This window comes from Agelaius tricolor, unplaced genomic scaffold (assembly GCF_023055355.1).
Source record: "Agelaius tricolor isolate 1412-34295 unplaced genomic scaffold, bAgeTri1.0.p SCAF_1, whole genome shotgun sequence".
NCBI lineage: Eukaryota > Metazoa > Chordata > Aves > Passeriformes > Icteridae > Agelaius > Agelaius tricolor.
Genome location: NW_027269261.1, coordinates 816,834 through 833,397, shown reverse-complemented (window position 1 = coordinate 833,397; position 16,564 = coordinate 816,834). Strand labels below are relative to the sequence as shown.

At 51.8% G+C, this 16,564-nt stretch overlaps 2 protein-coding genes across 4 annotated transcripts in view; one reads left to right on the top strand and one right to left on the bottom strand.

Moving 5' to 3' along the window:
- The first annotated feature begins 785 nt into the window (after positions 1-785).
- Positions 786-11,263, top strand: LAMP5 (lysosomal associated membrane protein family member 5). Its single transcript, XM_071438469.1, has 6 exons — positions 786-1,341; positions 1,610-1,782; positions 1,973-2,104; positions 2,177-2,282; positions 3,630-3,818; positions 10,129-11,263. The coding sequence occupies exons 1-6, from the start codon at positions 801-803 to the stop codon at positions 10,305-10,307; spliced, it is 1,320 nt and encodes a 439-aa protein (XP_071294570.1). The 5' UTR covers positions 786-800; the 3' UTR covers positions 10,308-11,263.
- A 2,966-nt stretch (positions 11,264-14,229) lies between these two features.
- PAK5 (p21 (RAC1) activated kinase 5) overlaps positions 14,230-16,564 on the bottom strand; it is a 211,099-nt gene continuing 208,764 nt past the window's right edge. For all 3 annotated transcript variants that reach the window (XM_071438319.1, XM_071438345.1, XM_071438239.1), the window contains one exon: positions 14,230-16,302. In XM_071438319.1, coding sequence (XP_071294420.1) covers positions 16,147-16,302 — 156 coding nt within the window. In that variant the 3' untranslated portion in view covers positions 14,230-16,146. The remainder of the gene's footprint in view (positions 16,303-16,564) is intronic.

Sequence of the window (16,564 nt, the reverse complement as noted above, 5' to 3'; positions counted from 1 at the left end):
CCCTTCATCCCCGCTGCTCCTGGGACTGGTGTCGCTGTAAATCGTAAATACTCGGATGTGCTCCTGGTCCCGGGCCGAGAATGGCAGCGCGTTAAAGCTCAAAAAAAAAAGGTCCCGGTGAGAGGGGGAAGAAATATTTCAGCATGGCATCACCGGAGCAAGGGAGCAGCACGGGAATCGGCCGCGCTTCCCCGGCACGGAGCGGCGGCGCTTCGGGCTGGGATCGCCCGCTCCTGCCGGGGCCAGCGCCGCCCTGGCCCGGCTGGCAGCGAGGGAGGGAAGGCGCTGCCTTGGCTCGGAGCGGAGGGCCCGGAGCCGGCGGGGCAGGGGGCGGGCAGCCCCCCGTGCTCTCTCCCCGCCCCGCAGCCCCTGTCCGCTCTGCGCCGGGCCTCGCTGTGTCGCACCTTGGACCCGGCCAGGGACAAAACCCCGAGTGCCCCGGCTCAGCTGGCCCTGTCCCGCCTCCGAGGCGCACCTCCTGCCTGTGCCCCCCAAAAACGCCCGCACGGGCCGTGTTGTTTCTGTTTTAAAGCACCTTCTCGGGCTGTTGGGTTTTATGTTACGGTGCGCGTTGTGGTTTGGGACATCTTAGAGCTCAGGTGTGCCGATGGCCGCTCACAGAAGGATGCGGATTTGCTTCTGACCTTGCCACACAGAAATAACCGCACGTTTCTTCCTAAATTAACACGAGGAGCAGCTGTTCGCCTTCACCGAAATTAGTGACGCTCTGCGAGCAGCCGGCACAGGAATAGGCAGGAATAGGTATCCCCTCCTCCATCCCGCCGGCCTCTCCGGCAGGGATGGCCGGCACAACCCGGGGCGAGGGGGTCCCGGGCCCGCTGCCAGCGCCGGCCCTGCCGGGGCAGCGGGGAGCGCTCGGGGTGAGCCCGCTCCGCTCCAGCCGCGCCTCGGGCGGGCGGCCCGAGCTCCGCGGGGATCCCCGGCAGCCCCTCCGCGGGGAGCTGCGGCGGGGCCCGGCGCCGGAGGGGGGGAATCCCTTCTTCCCTCCTCCCCGCTCGGCTGCGTACGCCCCGTCCGTCCCTCGGCGTGGGCGCTCCATCAGCTCCGCCGGCATCTCCCCTCCTCCTCCCCGCACACCCACACACTTTCCCCGTCCCTCCTCCCCGCCACTCCGCAGCAGAGTGCTTTTGCAGCCTGTGCGGCTCCTGAGGAAGGAGGTGTGCGGCTTTTTCCCCCCCTCCCTCCTTTTTATTTTTAATTTTTTTTTTCTTTTCTCCGGAGCGGACCTTTCGGAGGAGCAGCTGCAGCAGCCGCGGCCACGCCGGGACCGAGCAGGGAGAATGGCCGGGGGGCGTCTCCCGGGGCTGCTTTTCATCTTGCGTGAGTACCTGGGTGGCGAGTCGCGACACGGAGCCCTGTCGCGACCAGGCTGGCGCTGGCGGACTCGGCTCTGTCACGGCACCGGTCTCGCATCACCGCCACCGGCTGCCACATCGTCTCCACCTGCTCAGTCGCGACAGGAACGCCCCGTCGCGATAGAGTAGCTTGCTCCAGCGGGCTCGGGTTGGCGGGAGGTGCTAGGGTGAGCGGCAGAGGCTCGGGGCGCCGGGCCCGGGGCTGCCGGCGCTCAGCCCCGCTGTGCCCGCAGACGCCGCGGCTCGCCTGGCCGCCGAGCAAGAAGTTGAAAACCTCTCCGGGCTCTCCCCTAACCCCGAGAAGGACATCTTCGTGGTGCGGGAAAACCGGACGACGTGTCTCATGGCCGAATTCGCCGCCAAGTTCATCGTCCCCTACGACGTGTGGGCCAGCAATTATGTGGATGTGAGTGGGGGCCGGGGGCGGCCCGGGGGGTCCGGGGCTCCAGCAGGACCGGGGATGGCAGGGGGCACACGCTCACATCTGCCGCTACTTTCGGAAAGTCCTTTATTCCCTCCGAGGATTGTCAGCCGGGACGGGGACGGGGGGGGGGGGACTCGGGGGTCGCCCGGCTGAGCCCCGCTCCCTTTTGCAGCTGATCACGGAGCAAGCCGATATCCCGCTGTCGCGGGGCGCCGAGATGAAGGGCAAGTGCGGCACGAACGAGTCGGAGCTGGAGCTCTCGTGGCTGGACCAAGCGTACACCCTCAAACTCTCCTTCCTCAAGGTACGGGCACGCCGGGAGCCGGGCCGGGGGCGCGGCGGCTCCGCGGGCTCCTGACCGGCCCTGTCTCGGCAGGAGGGGCACAACACGTCCCGGGGCCCGGAGGCGTCCTGGAAGCTCAGCCGGATCCAGTTCACCTACGACACCTCCGAGCGCACCTACTTCAAGGATGCCGTCAGCCGTAAGCGCCCGGGCTCGGGGATTAAGGGAGATCCCGGCGGGCGGGCGAGCGCAGGGAGCTCCTAAATGTGGCTTACGGGAAAAAGGAAAACCCCAAATCCTCCCGACAAAGCCGGGACCAGCTGCCGGCTTTAAACCGCATGTTTTAATATTTTTTTTTTCTCCTCTGTTTTTTTTTTTTTTCCTTCCCTTGTTTTTAATCACCGCGGTTGGCGGGGGAGGGAGAGCCCAGCTCTGCCCGTTTGCTGCGCTGTCCTGTGGGACTCAGGGTCCGAGGGTGGAACAGGGAGACACCTGGGCTGCAAAAGCTTGTCTCCTTTCCTGTGGGGAGATTGTTTTTGAGGTTAATCCTGATGATGGTTGAATAGGTGGAAAAGCAGCAGTTCCTCAAGGTACCTGAGATTGACATTAGTATTGTACCCCCACACACCTCCGCACCCAGCAGCCTCCTCTTTTCTCACTGGGTTTCCATTCTTTTGGTTTTTACTTTGTTTTTATTTCATTTCGGCTCAGAAATGTGTTGTTTTGAAATGAAAAATGAAATATTGTCACTTGCAAATGGTTCTCCCTCAGGATTTCCCAACTCCGGCGAATAGGGCGCTTAGAGTTGTTGCCATAAGCCATGCTGGTTTTGGGGCTGTTTTCCCACTGTTTGAGTCCCCAGAACACGGAGCTGGCCGTGCCGCATCAGCCCCTGCCCGTGTGAAGCACTGATTGCCTTTTTGAGCTGCCGGAGGGGAACAAAGGGCTGCAGAAGAGCGGGAGGTGGCAGATACCTCTCATTCCACCTGGCTCAGCTGCAGTCGGCCTTCGCTTGCAAAACAAGCCCGGTGGGATGGGGAAATATTTTCTCTAATTTGTGCTTGGGTGAAACGGCCTCGTTGTATTTTCAGGAAGGGCTCCGTGGCCTGTCTTGCTTTGCGGGGTGGTCCCCAATGGCACTGTTCCTTCCCACCTGGATTCAGAGCCCAAGTGCAGCCTCAGAAATGGGCGTTCCCCAAATGTGGGGAGTACAGCCACAGTCCCGGGCTGCACCCCGAGTGTCTGAGAGCAGGAACCATTTCACGTTAGGGACTCCAGGCGCTGTGACAGGAGTGGAGCTGGCGGCAGCAGGGCCAGCTCTGCGCTTTGCGGAGCGGCTCCGTGTGCTGGAGCTGTGTTCCCGCTGTGGGAGCTGCCCTGGCTGTGTGGGGTGTCCCCCAAAAGCCGGGTCCCCCCCGGGAGGACCCTCCGGAGCAGCAGGGCGCTGCTGCCGCACTGCGCCCCGGCCGTGTCACCGTTCGGTTCGTTGCCTCTGCTGGTGCGGCCCCTCGGGGCCGGGCCTGACCCGTGTGTGTCCCCTGGCCAGCCGGGAAGCACACGGCCAGCTCGCACCGGCTCTCGGCCCTGGTGACCCCTGCCGGGCGGTCCTACGAGTGCCAGGCGCAGCAGACCATCTCCCTCGTCTCCAGCGACCACCAGAAGTCCGTGCAGCTCCTGCTGTCGGAAGTGCGGCTCCAGCCCTTCGACATCCCCGCGGATTTTGTCTTCAGTGAAGGTAAGGAGCAGGCAGAGGCACGTCCTGCATCCCCGAGGTGCTGATGCTGCCACGGCCTTTGGGGATGTTGCAATCTACTGAAGGAATTTGGGTCCCACCTTTTGCAGGGCCACCTTCCCCTCACTGCAGCCTGTTACCAGTGCTCCCTGCACTCCCTCCAACCCATTCCTTGCCTCTGTGGTCCCCCAAAAGGCTTTACAAATTCAGCCCAGCTGCCAAAACATGGGCCATCGTTGTATGTACATTGGCTCCTGTAAGTAGTCAGATTGCCAGCAAGCCCCAATGCAGCATCCCTGGGGAGCTCTGCAAGGCTGAGGTGTCTCCTCTGCAGCACAGAAATGCTTCAGCACAGCCCCAGGGGCTCCTCAGGGCTGCTGCACGCTGGGGAAGCTTGGGGCTGCAGTGGCAGGGTTTGCTAGGGACGCACGTTCCTGGCTCCAGTTTGATTAATGCCCATTGTGAGGGGGAAGGCAGCGAAGCAGGGACCTCAGTGAGGCTCCTCGAGCACCAAACACAGGGAATGCCATTCTGCTTCTGGGATTCCTTAACATCCGTGGTGGAGAAAAGAACACCTGAGTTAAAATGCAGTTTGTATCAAAGGCTGCCATGGGACAGGATTCCTGCAGCCTCAGGTTCCTTTATCCCAAGGAAGCCATGGTGCTCCTCCTCCCAGCTCTCCCTTGGCTTTCCCATCAGGCTGAATGAGGCAGTGTAGTCATACCTGGATTAGGGCAGACCAGTCCCATGTCATAGTGCTGCCTTAGCACTATAATCAGTTAAGCCTGTTATTGTAACCAGGTGCAAACAAAATGTGTAATGGCCAACTCTTTTAATAATGAGTTAGCAAATGGTGGTATTCAAGCCTAGCATTAAAAACGTGGAGCTTTATTATTTTGCATGTGGGAAATGTTTTGGAACACAATGAAAGCCCAGCAGTGACTGCAGAGCTGAGTGGTTGCACTCACGACTCACGTCCTCTCAGCGATGTTGTAAATTTGTGCTGCTGCATGTGCTGGCAGAGCTCTGCCTGGCTGAATTACTCACAGCAAGGCCAGTGTAATACTGAGTAGGCTTTATCCGTGGGCAGGTGTTTTTGTATCAAAGTAGTACCACATTTTTCTTAGATTTACAGGGAGAAAAAAGTAGTAATTTTTTTTGTTGGCATAGCTTTACTCTCTTTTTTCCCCCTGTGGATCTGGGATTCCTGCACTCAGGGTTGGGCTGGGCAGAGCTTGGGGGCTGAGAATAGCATGTTTAAAATATGCAAGGCTGTGTCTCTGTGATACCAAACCCGTGAAGTCCTGGAGCTCCCAGTTAAAACAACCAAACTCGGGGCTCACTGCCAAAGGAATCTACCTGCTGTTTTCATGATATGCTCATTCCTGTCAGGAAGCAAATTTGTTTCTATTTTGTTTTCTCTTTTGTTGCTGTAGTTTGGTGGGCTTTTCTTTTTTCCAGCACACAAAGACGTGATGTTGCTTTAGCAATCTTTAAACACATGGAGGGAATTCCTCCTTTGGAGGACAGCATGGCTTCTCTCTTTGTCAGGCTCAATGGGGTTTTCTGTAGTTGTTGCTCTCATTATTTAATTACACTCCTTTTTGTTGAATTCCACTGGAAGGTGAGCAGCAGAGAGCACCTGGAGGGGTGGTCAGAGGGGCTGGCAGGTGATTTGTCAATGGAGCTCCATCCAGGGCACTGCTGCTCTCCAGCACCACGCGCCCTCGGCGCACACACATGGCAGAGCAGCATCCTTTGTGGGGTCTGAGAACCACTGCCAATCTCAAATTACAGTAATTAGCCCTCTCCTTTTTGCTTCATTAATTTCCCATTAGGTAAAATTCCTATTAATTATGAACAAGCTACAGAACATTTTAAAATATTTTGGAGGAGAGAAAGAGACCTGCTAGAGCGGAAGAATCACCAAGACACAGGAGGGTCGGGCCCCTTTTTCCACAAAGGAACCAGGAAAAGGTTTCTTCATTAGTCCTGACACTGTTCTGGCAGGGATAGCTTAAAAAGCTAATAGGGAATGATTGGATTGTCTTTGGGTTTTTTGAATGCTTAAATTCATGTGCTGGAGTATTTTTTGGTTTTTGAGACAATGCTTCCAACCTTCACAAATCCACATTTATTTATTTATTTATTTATATTTTTATTTCTCAATAGAGAAGCAGTAGAATTTTTTTTCCATCAGACTTTGCTAATTCATTTTTTTTATAATAGGGAAAATGTGTGTACATTTTTCAGCTTAGAAGATGAGTAAAATAAGAGCTGGGTCAAGAGGGTGGGAAAAGATTTAAACTGATGGAAGAACCCCAGAGAAACTGTCAGCTCTTTTGATTTTATATCTAAAACTTCGAATATAAAGCAATATGATGAAAAATAGTAACACAAAGGGATACAACAGCTGATAATCAGGGACTGGGATCCTGGGGTGGCTCAGAGGGAGCTGCAACCTCCCACTTGAGGGCCACTTTTTCTCAAGGGTCCTTTGCTCCAAGATATGCAGCCACTTTCTGAAAAGCACCTGGTCCTTCTTTCTTAAGTGTTTACTTACAAACTCCCCTCTCGAAATCCCAAACCCCTTGTCATGCCGGACACAGCTGGGCTGTTGTTCCCCCCTTGGGACCATCCCTGTGCCGATGCTCGGGCTGGTGCCTGCGGGAGGGCGCTGTGCCTTCTGCCGGGTCCTTTGCCGTGTGTGCTCTGCAGGAGGATTCTGGAATAGGGGAAAATGGGCTCTTAGGTGGTTTCACAGCCCCTACTGGAATTGGGCGAGCGCTCACCATAGAAACCGTGGCAGTACGTGAGCCTGGGAGGAGGCACAGCACAAAGGAGCGGTGAGGAATGCACCTCAACACCTCCTTTGTATCCCTCTGCAGTGGGCGCTGCATGGGCAGGGACTGGGGGTGGTGCCAGAGGGGTCACCCCGCCGTGTTTGGGGTGCGGCAGAGCTCCCAGCACCACCCCAACTTCCTCCTTATTGCCAGGGACCTGCTTGCTTCCCTGGACTGAGGGTAACCCCAGTGACTGGGAAATGCTGAGATCCTGTGACCCGGAGCAGAATACTGGGGAAAATTTGGCAGAAAGGGCTGTTTTCCTGCAGGGTCATTAATTCTGAAAGCGTAGCTGTTCCCATGTTTGTCAAGCATCAACCTACTCATACTTGAGGGGGTTGAACATCCAAATTTGTCTGCCATGGACTTTATGCAAACCCTTCTCTCCTCCTGTTCCCCTTTGCCTTTTCCTGTGCTGATGGAGCAGGAATGATACCTGCTGCCTGCCTGCCTCCCTGCTGTGTTGTGGACCTCATGCCTTTGCTTTGAATTCTTGGGGTGAAAAATGCTGTATAAATGTTAAAGTACCTTGTTATAATTGTGAAAGTATTTTTATTTGTCATAAAATTATGTGGATTAACATGATATTAGTGTTAAAATAGAGAATTAACCGTCCTAGCAGTCAGCACCCAGAGAGCCTCACTTCTGCTGCAGATTGTTTGTGCTTTGCACTTCCCAGTGCCTCCATACTGGATCCTCCCATTCCCCCTGCAGTCTCCAGGGAGCCCAGGCTTTGGTGGTCTGCTCCAAAAGGAGAAAATGGATGCTTCTGCTGAGGAGCAGGTGTGGGTAGGGCAGAGGGAGGTGCAGTGGGTCCAGCTGGGTTTGGGGATGTGCTGCTGGAGACTGACAGCTTGGCTTGCTGCTTTTTTTCCCTCCTCCCTGTTGGCTTTCTGTATTATTTTATTTTAATCCTCTTAAAAACTAGTGTCAAGATAAAGAACTCTCTTTCTTGGTTGCTTGCAGGAGCTGACACCTTTTTGAGTTGTGACACAGACCCTTAGACACAGCCTGGCTTTCTGTGGACCATGGGTCTCTGGCCATGTCCTCTGGCGTGTTTTGTGCCCTGCAGCTGGTTTGCTTTGGCAAAATTTGGTGGAATTCAAATGTTACAAGTGGGGGCTTTAGAGCTGGCTCTGTTTTCTGCACTGGTGCTTTTAGCTTTCCTTTCTCCACTGGCTGCAGCCCCCCACATCCAGCCTGTTCTCCGGGAGTGTTCCCGTTTGGGGAAAGGTGCAAGGAAAACCTGGTGTGTGTTTGAGCACAGGGAATCCTCTCAGCTGGGTTTCCAGCAGCTTTCTTTCCATCTTCTCTTGGTTTCAGCTAAGCCACTTCCCAAGCAGGAATCAGTGTCCACCCAGAGTGCTCTCGTGCTGTTTGGCAGCTCAGCACAGCCTGTCTGCAGCTATGGGGGGTGCACAGGAGCTCCTGGAGCTTGGATCCTTCCCATGGGAATGTTGCTGCTTTGTCCCTGTGGGGAGTGGGGTCAGAGCAGCCCTGGCCCCACAGCACTGCCCCTGAGTGGCTTTTCCTGCAGTCAGCTCAGCCTGGCCTTGTGTCCCTGTAAGCTGCTCAGGCCTTAGCATCCTAAACTGGGAACAATTCCGTGGAGCACTAGAAACCCAGTTCTGGGAGCTAAGTAACCATCAGGATTTCTCCCCCCATTCTCCTCACTACAAACAAACAAAACCCCTGCATTGCAGCAATTGCTGAGTCGCCTGTGCCACAGTCCTGGTGATTAATCACTCCTCTGGTGAAACCGTGAGCAACTGGAACTGAAAAGGACAGTCTTGTGTGTTAGACAACATTCCACTTTTGCTTTTTTTTGTTTTTTTTTGTTTCACCCCATTTACAGCTTTAAATATTTCCTGATGCCATGGCTGGCAGGAGGCTGCACTCCAGGATGTGGTGGAGCTCCTGGAGGTGCCAGCACCGCTGGAGATGGGTCCCTGCTGTCACCTCCTGCCTGGGCCTGGGGCTCTCTGGGTTTCTCCTGCTCTTTGCCACATGCTGTTAGATTTGTGGAGCGTTTGCTCCTCGTGGTTATTGCAGATCTCTGCAATCAGCTGCCCGGGGAACCCATCTGGACAGTCTTTAGCAAGGGGGAATTTGTGGTGCCCTTTGTATTTGTTCATCTAACACACAGCTTTTCTATTTTCCCTTTTTTTTTTTTTTCCTTAAAGTTGTCATTGTTTTCAGCACATTTCTAATACAATGAAGACAGAGAATTGTCCTTCCTGTATCATGTACCCTTTCCCCCCCCAGAACTGGCATTTTTCTCCTTTTTAGCCTGGCAGCCCCATCTCAGCAGCATGGGCCCTGCCTGTCCATCAGCACAGAGAAGCAACAATCCTGTGGGGAAAGATGTGCATCCTGATCCTGTCACCCTGGCCTGCAGTAGACTCTGGAAGTGTAAGGGAGCTGAGCCAGGACTACCAGTGTACCATGTTCCTAACCTCAGTGGCCTTTCCAAGCTCGAGTATTTTCCCATTGTATCACTCTTTTCTAGTGCTTTATTAGGCTGTGGCAGAGACTCATCAGCCAGAGACAAGAGCACTGCTGGGGCTCACATTGCTTCTGCTGCTCCTTTGCTGTATTTGGTGGACAGTGTGGGGTGCTGGGGTGCTGTTTGACACAGACACACACGTGTGTGCTCTGCCAGGGCTGGAGCCATGTCCCTGGGGAGCTCACAGAGAGGGGCAGTGGTGCTGTTGGACCTCTGCCAGCTTGCAGATAGAGAGGGGATCTCTGGGTGATGTGCAGGGTGAGTCTGGTGCAGAATTAAAGCCTTCCTGATGCTGAGGCCTCTCCAGACTCTCTGCCTGAATAAACAAAGCAGCTCTTCAGGCACTCAGGAACCTCAGGCTTTGGCTGCCCTGTTCCCAGCAAGGCCATTGATGTGTGGCAGAGAGGGCTGAGCTTATGGGCATGGAAGTGTTTTTCCAGTGCGGGGGCTGGTTTGATAGATGTAGCCTCTCCCTGCCTTGTGAGTGATTCCACTTTGCTCCAAGGCAATTGATTTTCTCCCTGGGGCTCTGCAGGCAGCTGCAGCCACTCCATCCTGCATGGAGCCGTGACCAGGGAGCCACAGCTCACAGCATCTCAGCCACATCCCTCTTCCCCCTCTTTTCCCTGTTCCTTCCCCTGCAGGGTCTCAGCCATGTCCCTTTTCCCTGTTTCTCCCCTGCAGGGTCTCAGCCATGTCCCTTTTCCCTGTTTCTCCCCTGCAGGGTCTCAGCCATGTCCCTTTTCCCTGTTTCTCCCCTGCAGGGTCTCAGCCATGTCTCTTTTCCCTGTTTCTCCCCTGCAGGGTCTCAGCCATGTCCCTTTTCCCTGTTTCTCCCCTGCAGGGTCTCAGCCATGTCTCTTTTCCCTGTTTCTCCCCTGCAGGGTCTCAGCCATGTCCCTTTTCCCTGTTTCTCCCCTGCAGGGTCTCAGCCATGTCTCTTTTCCCTGTTTCTCCCCTGCAGAGCACAAGTGCCCGGTGGACCAGCGGGAGCAGCTGGAGGAAACGCTGCCCCTGATCCTGGGGCTGATCCTGGGGCTGGTGATCGTGGTCACCCTGGGCATCTACCACATCCACCACAAGCTGACAGCCAGCCAGGTGCAGATCCCTCGGGACAGATCTCAGTACAAACACATGGGCTAGGAGCAGCACCGAGACACCCGGGCACTGATCAGGTAGAAAAAGCAAAAGCACTTTTTTCTGTGGGTGAGGAAAGGTTCTGGGGGGCAAGGGATGGTATTCACAGCACCTAATCCTGGGTATTTCATGTAGACACCCAGGCTAAGGCTTGGCTTTAACACAGCCTCTGGAAGGAGAGTCAGTGTCTGTAGGTGGTTTGAATACCTTCTTGAAGCAGCTGGGCTGATCATCTGGAAACAGAAATGCTTCACATGTCAGAGTTTCACACTGGGAGCACAATTAGCTTTCTTGTTTGGTTTATTTTTTCCCTTTTTCCCATCCCAAGAGATTCTTACCTCCCCCTGTGTCACCTTCGGAGCATTCAGCCCTCCACGTTCCTGTCCATGCAGGAAGCAGGGCTGGGAGACAGAGCCATTGCACAGGGCTCATTCAGGCCCTCTGATGATGGGACTCAAACCACATCCCCAAGTTTGCACTCATGTTAAGAAAAGCATGGAGGCAAATGCAGGTGTGCTTTGGGAAGAAAAAAAAAAAAAAATTTAAGGTCAGTAACTCCAGTGGAGCAGATCACAACTGTGAGCTGACAGACTGGGTGAAGAAAGTTTGTTTTTGCTTCTTGAGCCACATCTGAAGTAAACTTAGGAAAAAAAAAAAAAGAAAAAAAGTATTGATACACAAATTATAAAGTGCTGTGCTACTGCAAGTCAACTGAGAAATGCTTCTGGCTGGGCATCCTGCACGTATTGTGATTGTGGTTGAGATATTACATTGCTACCTGCAACTGATAACTTTCACAACAAAACAGAAAAAAAAGAGAAAAAGAAACCAGTAATGTTAAAGTTACTATGCAGATTATTCAGGTATAATCTAATGTAACAGAAAAAATATAAGGGAACCCTTGAAATCTATCCTTAAATGTAGACCATTTTTAAAATTAATTAAAACATGTACATACATAATGCTTGATTTGCCTTCTTAATTTGAAATGATGTAATCTTTGTGCTCTTTCCATGGTGCCAATGGAATCAGAACACAAATCTGAGTGGGTGGCACATGTAGGATTTATTTCCTGCAGCGGTTGTGCTGCAAATGGCTTGGTGAAGACACCATGGTGGTTTGGTATTCTGTGATTTGTTGGTTGTCCCTAATTCTATCTTTTGGTTGTTTTTCCAGTGTATTGTGTGGGCAATGATGTGTTTTATTCTGGTATAGTCCAATTCCCACTGAGCCCTCTGACTCCACTTGGCTCCAGTGTTACCTCAGCAGGAGTTAGTGCAGGCCTTGTGTCAATTTAGGGTGTGGAAAACACTACCTTGTTCTTAAACTGATTTAATTCAGAGGCTTGATTGTTTTCTTTCAGCTTAAAACTCAATCAAAATAGTCATTTCAATGTTGGAGAAAGGTAAGAGAAGAAACTTCACTGTTCTTTAATGCTGTAGTCTCCCCCAAAATGTGTGGGTTTTTTGCTGAAGGTGGATGCAGCACAAGCCTTCCTTTAGTCCTGCCTCATTCCTGGTCTCATTTCTGTGTTATGCTCAGCTGTTTTCTCATTTGGATGCAAAAAGCAAAATTATGGCACTAACAATGATAGTGGCTTTGCCCTTTTCCTTTAGAACTGCACTGAAAGGGTCCTGGGTGAGCTTTAGACTGACCAAGTGCCACTGCCTACAATAAGCTGGTAATTAAGAAAGAAAATAAAAGGTTCTTTTAGAGGCAGTTAGAAAAAGCCAGAGGTAGCAGGAGGGTGAATAAAAGGATTAAAGGTTCATCCTTAATAGAGAGGAGCTTTGTCCTGCCTCACCCTTGTCTGCCCTGGGGCCAGGCAGGCTCTCCCAGCCAGCTCCCATCAGCCTGGCACATCTGCCACTGTGACCTCCCAAAGAATAATCAAACACACAAAGGAAGCCAACAGCTGAGCTGCAGATGCCAGAGGAGCCCCTCCAGTGCTCTTTGTCTCCTGGAGAGGCCCTTCTGGCAAGGGGCTGTGGAGGGATGGAGCCCTCGAAGTCACTCAGAGGACATTCCCACCTGGCTGCCTGCCTGCCTTCCTCCCTGGGAAGGGGGAGTTCAGGGGCTCCCGTGGCTGCTGGGGGCAGCAGGAGCTGGGGCTCGGCTGGGCTGCTGAGTGTGGCTGCAGCAGAGGCAGTGGCTGGGGACGCCGTGCCCAGGCTGCTCTGGGGGAGTGTGCCCTGCCCAGCTGCTGGCAGTCCCTGCTGTGCCCTCTCCTGTGAGCACCACCTGCCTGCTGCAACAGGGAGCTGCTCCCCAACAGCAGGGCTCTGTGGATTTCAGGGGGAAAAAAGGCTGCTTGTGGTGGCCTCTGTGACCTGTCCTTAATGCACTCACAGGGACTGGCCCTGCCTGACCCCAGAGCCCTGAGGTGGTGGCAAGGGCCACTGGATGGGGACAACCCCCAAAAGCTGAAGCTGCTCCTGTGCCTGCCTGAAGGGCTTCTGATGCTTTTCCTGGCACATGAGGGTTTCCCTTAGGAAGCACCTGGCATCACCTTCAGGGGGTATGTCTGTGAGCTATTAGGAACACAGGAATGCAATAATTAATTTCTTGATTTTCTGAACTGACAGAAAATATTTTTTTGGTTGAACTGAAATGTTTTTGCTTTTTAGGGAAGAAAGGAAAAAGAAACAATAATTTAATGTCAGGGACAGCTTGTGTCCCAGACTGATGCATCTTGGTTGAAAAAAATGTTATTTAAGCTTTTGGATGAAAACCTTTTAAAATCTTTTCATTCTCCCCATCCTTTTGTTCACATTTACTAAAATTGATCTGAATTCTCCATTGCTTTAAGCCTTTCAAGCCTATTTATGAAAAATTATTTATGAGAGAGATTATGTCCAACTTCCCTCCTGCCTGTCAAACTGCAGCAGTATCTTCAGGATGGCAGCACTTTGTTGTGATTTAATTTTGTATTTAGCTTTCATTTATTGATGGCTTTTTATGGGTGAGCTGCAAATTGAAAGCTTTGCTTTCTAGATGTTTATGAACACAGCAGTAGAAGGTGGATAAATACACCTTATCACCCTACTGAGCTCTGCAAGGACCTGTAATAATTAGGCACTTACTAAAGCAGCTGCTAATGACTTACAGAGTACTTGTGATTAGAACTTTAATTATAAATTATTGATGTATTGCTGAGGAGGGGGCTGACATAGCCAGCAAATGTCCTGGCCTCTGCTACCACGGTGGGGAGTGTTTGGGAGTAGTTCTAGAAGTGTGAGCTCAGAAATAACCACCATTCCCTAGTGACAGGTGGGAATCATTCACTGGAATATCAGCCTCAGCTTCTGAGTGAATGGATGCTCTTCACATCCTTATTTGTTTGTTTCTAGGTGATGGCATTACATTTTTTCAATGTATTTGGAGGTATTTACTGATGTCAGAAACCAAAAGTAATAGAAATCCTGACCTGTAAGACTTGAAGGTAGCAAATAACATTGTAGATTCACCAGCTGACTGGTGCTGCTGGGGAAACTGGGAACAACTGCTGTCTGTAGGTGTGAGAGACCAACAGCTGGGAGCTAGAAACTGGGAATGTGTCATTAGAGAGTATTTAGGGGATAGAGAAAGGGAGGTGGGAATGCACTGACACTTAGAAATCACTTAGGACAGCCCTATAAATCACTATTATATATATCTATGTGTATGATACACATGTGTATCTTGGGTGTTTTGTCTTGGGTATCTTGTCTTATAATATATATATTATAAGAACACTTTTTTCTTTGTTATATATATTATAATATACATATTATAAGAACAATATATATATGTATATAAAAGAATATAATAGATATTATAAGAACACATTTTTTCTTTGTTATCTGCTTGGTCCAGTACTGTGAGACTGAGTCAAATCTATAAAGTAGAAAAAAGGCATGGGAACAAAAAACCACACTGAAACTTAAAGTGTTTATTAATTAATTTATTGAACTTGCATGTGCATTTGTTTCACCAGTAGCTGGTGCTCACAAAAAAACCCCTTTGAAATTGACAAAACTCTCAGTAAACTCGATGAACACTGCTTAAAGTATCTAATGATAAGAAAGTTGCAGAAAATTCTTCACTTGTACAGCCTAAAATGTGCTGAATATTGAAGAAAAACTTCCCACCAACCCCCTTTTTTATTCAAAGATGGTTAAAAAAGGTAATTTTGTAGCTAGTATTAAGTTGTGCCGTTGCCTGGACTGGTGCAGCCTGGTTTCCTGAGTTGTCAAGACTACAAAAGAGAGCCCTGGGAGGCTGGGGGTGCTCCCTGCTGGGTGGGCTCTGGGAGCCAAACATTTTCTTCAGTGTCTCCTTCAAATGTGCAAACAGGGCTAGGGAGAGAGAGCAGTGGGGGTAAGACACTGATGTGAGAACAGCTCTTCCATGTTCCAGGTCATCCTTATCTCGTTTTTGCTTTTTTTTTAATTGCTTCTCTCCCTCCAAATATTCTTTAAGGGCAGAACTAAAGGAGCTTCTTTACTATTGGCAACTCTTTTCTCCCAGAGGAAGATCTTTAAGCAACAGCTCCTGCCAGGTGTATAGATGTTTGGTTATAATTTACTACAATAAATAACAATTAATTTATTAACTATGAAATTTCATAATAAGAAAAAAACTGTGTTTTCACCAAGTTGGCTTTGTGGTTCTTAAAGATACCATAAAATGAGGTCAGTAAGAAAAAAAAAAACAAACTTGAAAAACATGGCTTTTGTATTATACAGAATTAAAAAACAACTAATCGTTAATAAATAAAATTAGTTTCTCATCGAAATAATTATGAAGCACTTCTAAAAATTTTAAAGGCAAATCTATTTAGGCCTACAGTTAACATGCAAAGTCATCCAACAAATAACACAAAATTGTACCGCAGTAGTCAACTGTTGCATCAACATTCAGAAAGGTCTAGACAGCAGCACGACCCCTCCTCTCTGGCGAACGCTGGCAGCTCATCCCAAGCCATCCCCTCCAGGGCTCTGCCCGAGCTCTGGGGCTCCCTCTGGGCTGGCAGGAGCAGCTGCTGCTCTCAGCAGTCATGGGGGCCGCTGTGGTGCTGGAGCAGGCGTTGTGGTGGCATGGCAAGAGCAGGGTCAGCCCAGCCTGGGAGGCCCCTGGGCCAAGGCTGGGCAGGGCTCTTGGCTCCCAGCCAGGGGGCAGGGAGACCCTGACCAGGGCTGGGCTGCCTCTGTCACCCAGTGCCCCAGGCCAGGCTCTCCCACCACCGTCGGCCATCCCTGGCTCTTCAGCTGCCCTGAGGGCAGGATGAGCCCCCCATGGGAACCCTGCAAAACCTTACAACTTCCTAAAGGTGACTGTGGTTTCTTTTTTTTTTTTTTTCTCCTGTTTTCAAAAGGGTTTAAAAAAGTAGGAAACTTCATCTTCTCAAATTCTCCAAGTTACACTTATTACTTAACTAACACAACAGGTACATGACAAAGTACTGCAAGTTATCAAAACGTACTGTACAGAAAATTACAAACTTCTTGCAAAATACATTGCGCTGCTCTGGCCGAGATAAAAAGTGCTTTGTTTGTCAGAAAAGTGTTCTTCTGAGCCAGAGGTGCCTCAGCCCGCGGTGCAGCTCAGCTGTTTGGCTCCGTGCTGCCTCGCCCAGGCTGGCAGTGGGTGTGCCCTGCCTGGCAGCCCTGGTGTCCGGCCTGCTCCTGTCCCTGGCACAGTGGGAGCAGGGAGCGCTGCCTGCCCCGGGGATCTCTGTACACACGGCAGCGTCTCCTCAGGGCTGCCTTCCTCCTCGAGGCTCTGCTGCTGCTCCTCCTCCTCCCTGCCTGCGGGTCCCGCACGCCACGAGCCAGGCTCTGCACTGCCCCTTGCCAGCAGCCCTTCAGCGGTGCCTGTGCTGCCTCATGAGGGGCACGATGCAGGAGGGGGGCCCTGCCAGCTTCAGGAAGGGGTGTCTGAGCAGCTCCTGCGCCGTGGCTCGCTGCGAGGGCTCCCGCACCAGCATCGAGTCCAGGAAGCCCCGCAGCACCGAGGAGACCTGAAACACCGCACGGGCATTAGGGGTGGCACACACCCCCTCCGGCTGTGCTGCTCTGGGCACGCTGTTTTACTGGGGAGAAAAGGGACCCTGACCTTCCCCACTGCAGCAGCCGTGCTGAGCAGAAGGGCTGTGGGTCTTTGCTGGTGTTTGCAGTGTTTGGGTGTCCCTGGGGTACACAACAGCATTAAGGTAGGCTGAGGGCTTGGGTCTGATGGAAACACCCCCTAACTGAGAGGGGCCCCAAGGCTTTGGTGCCTCA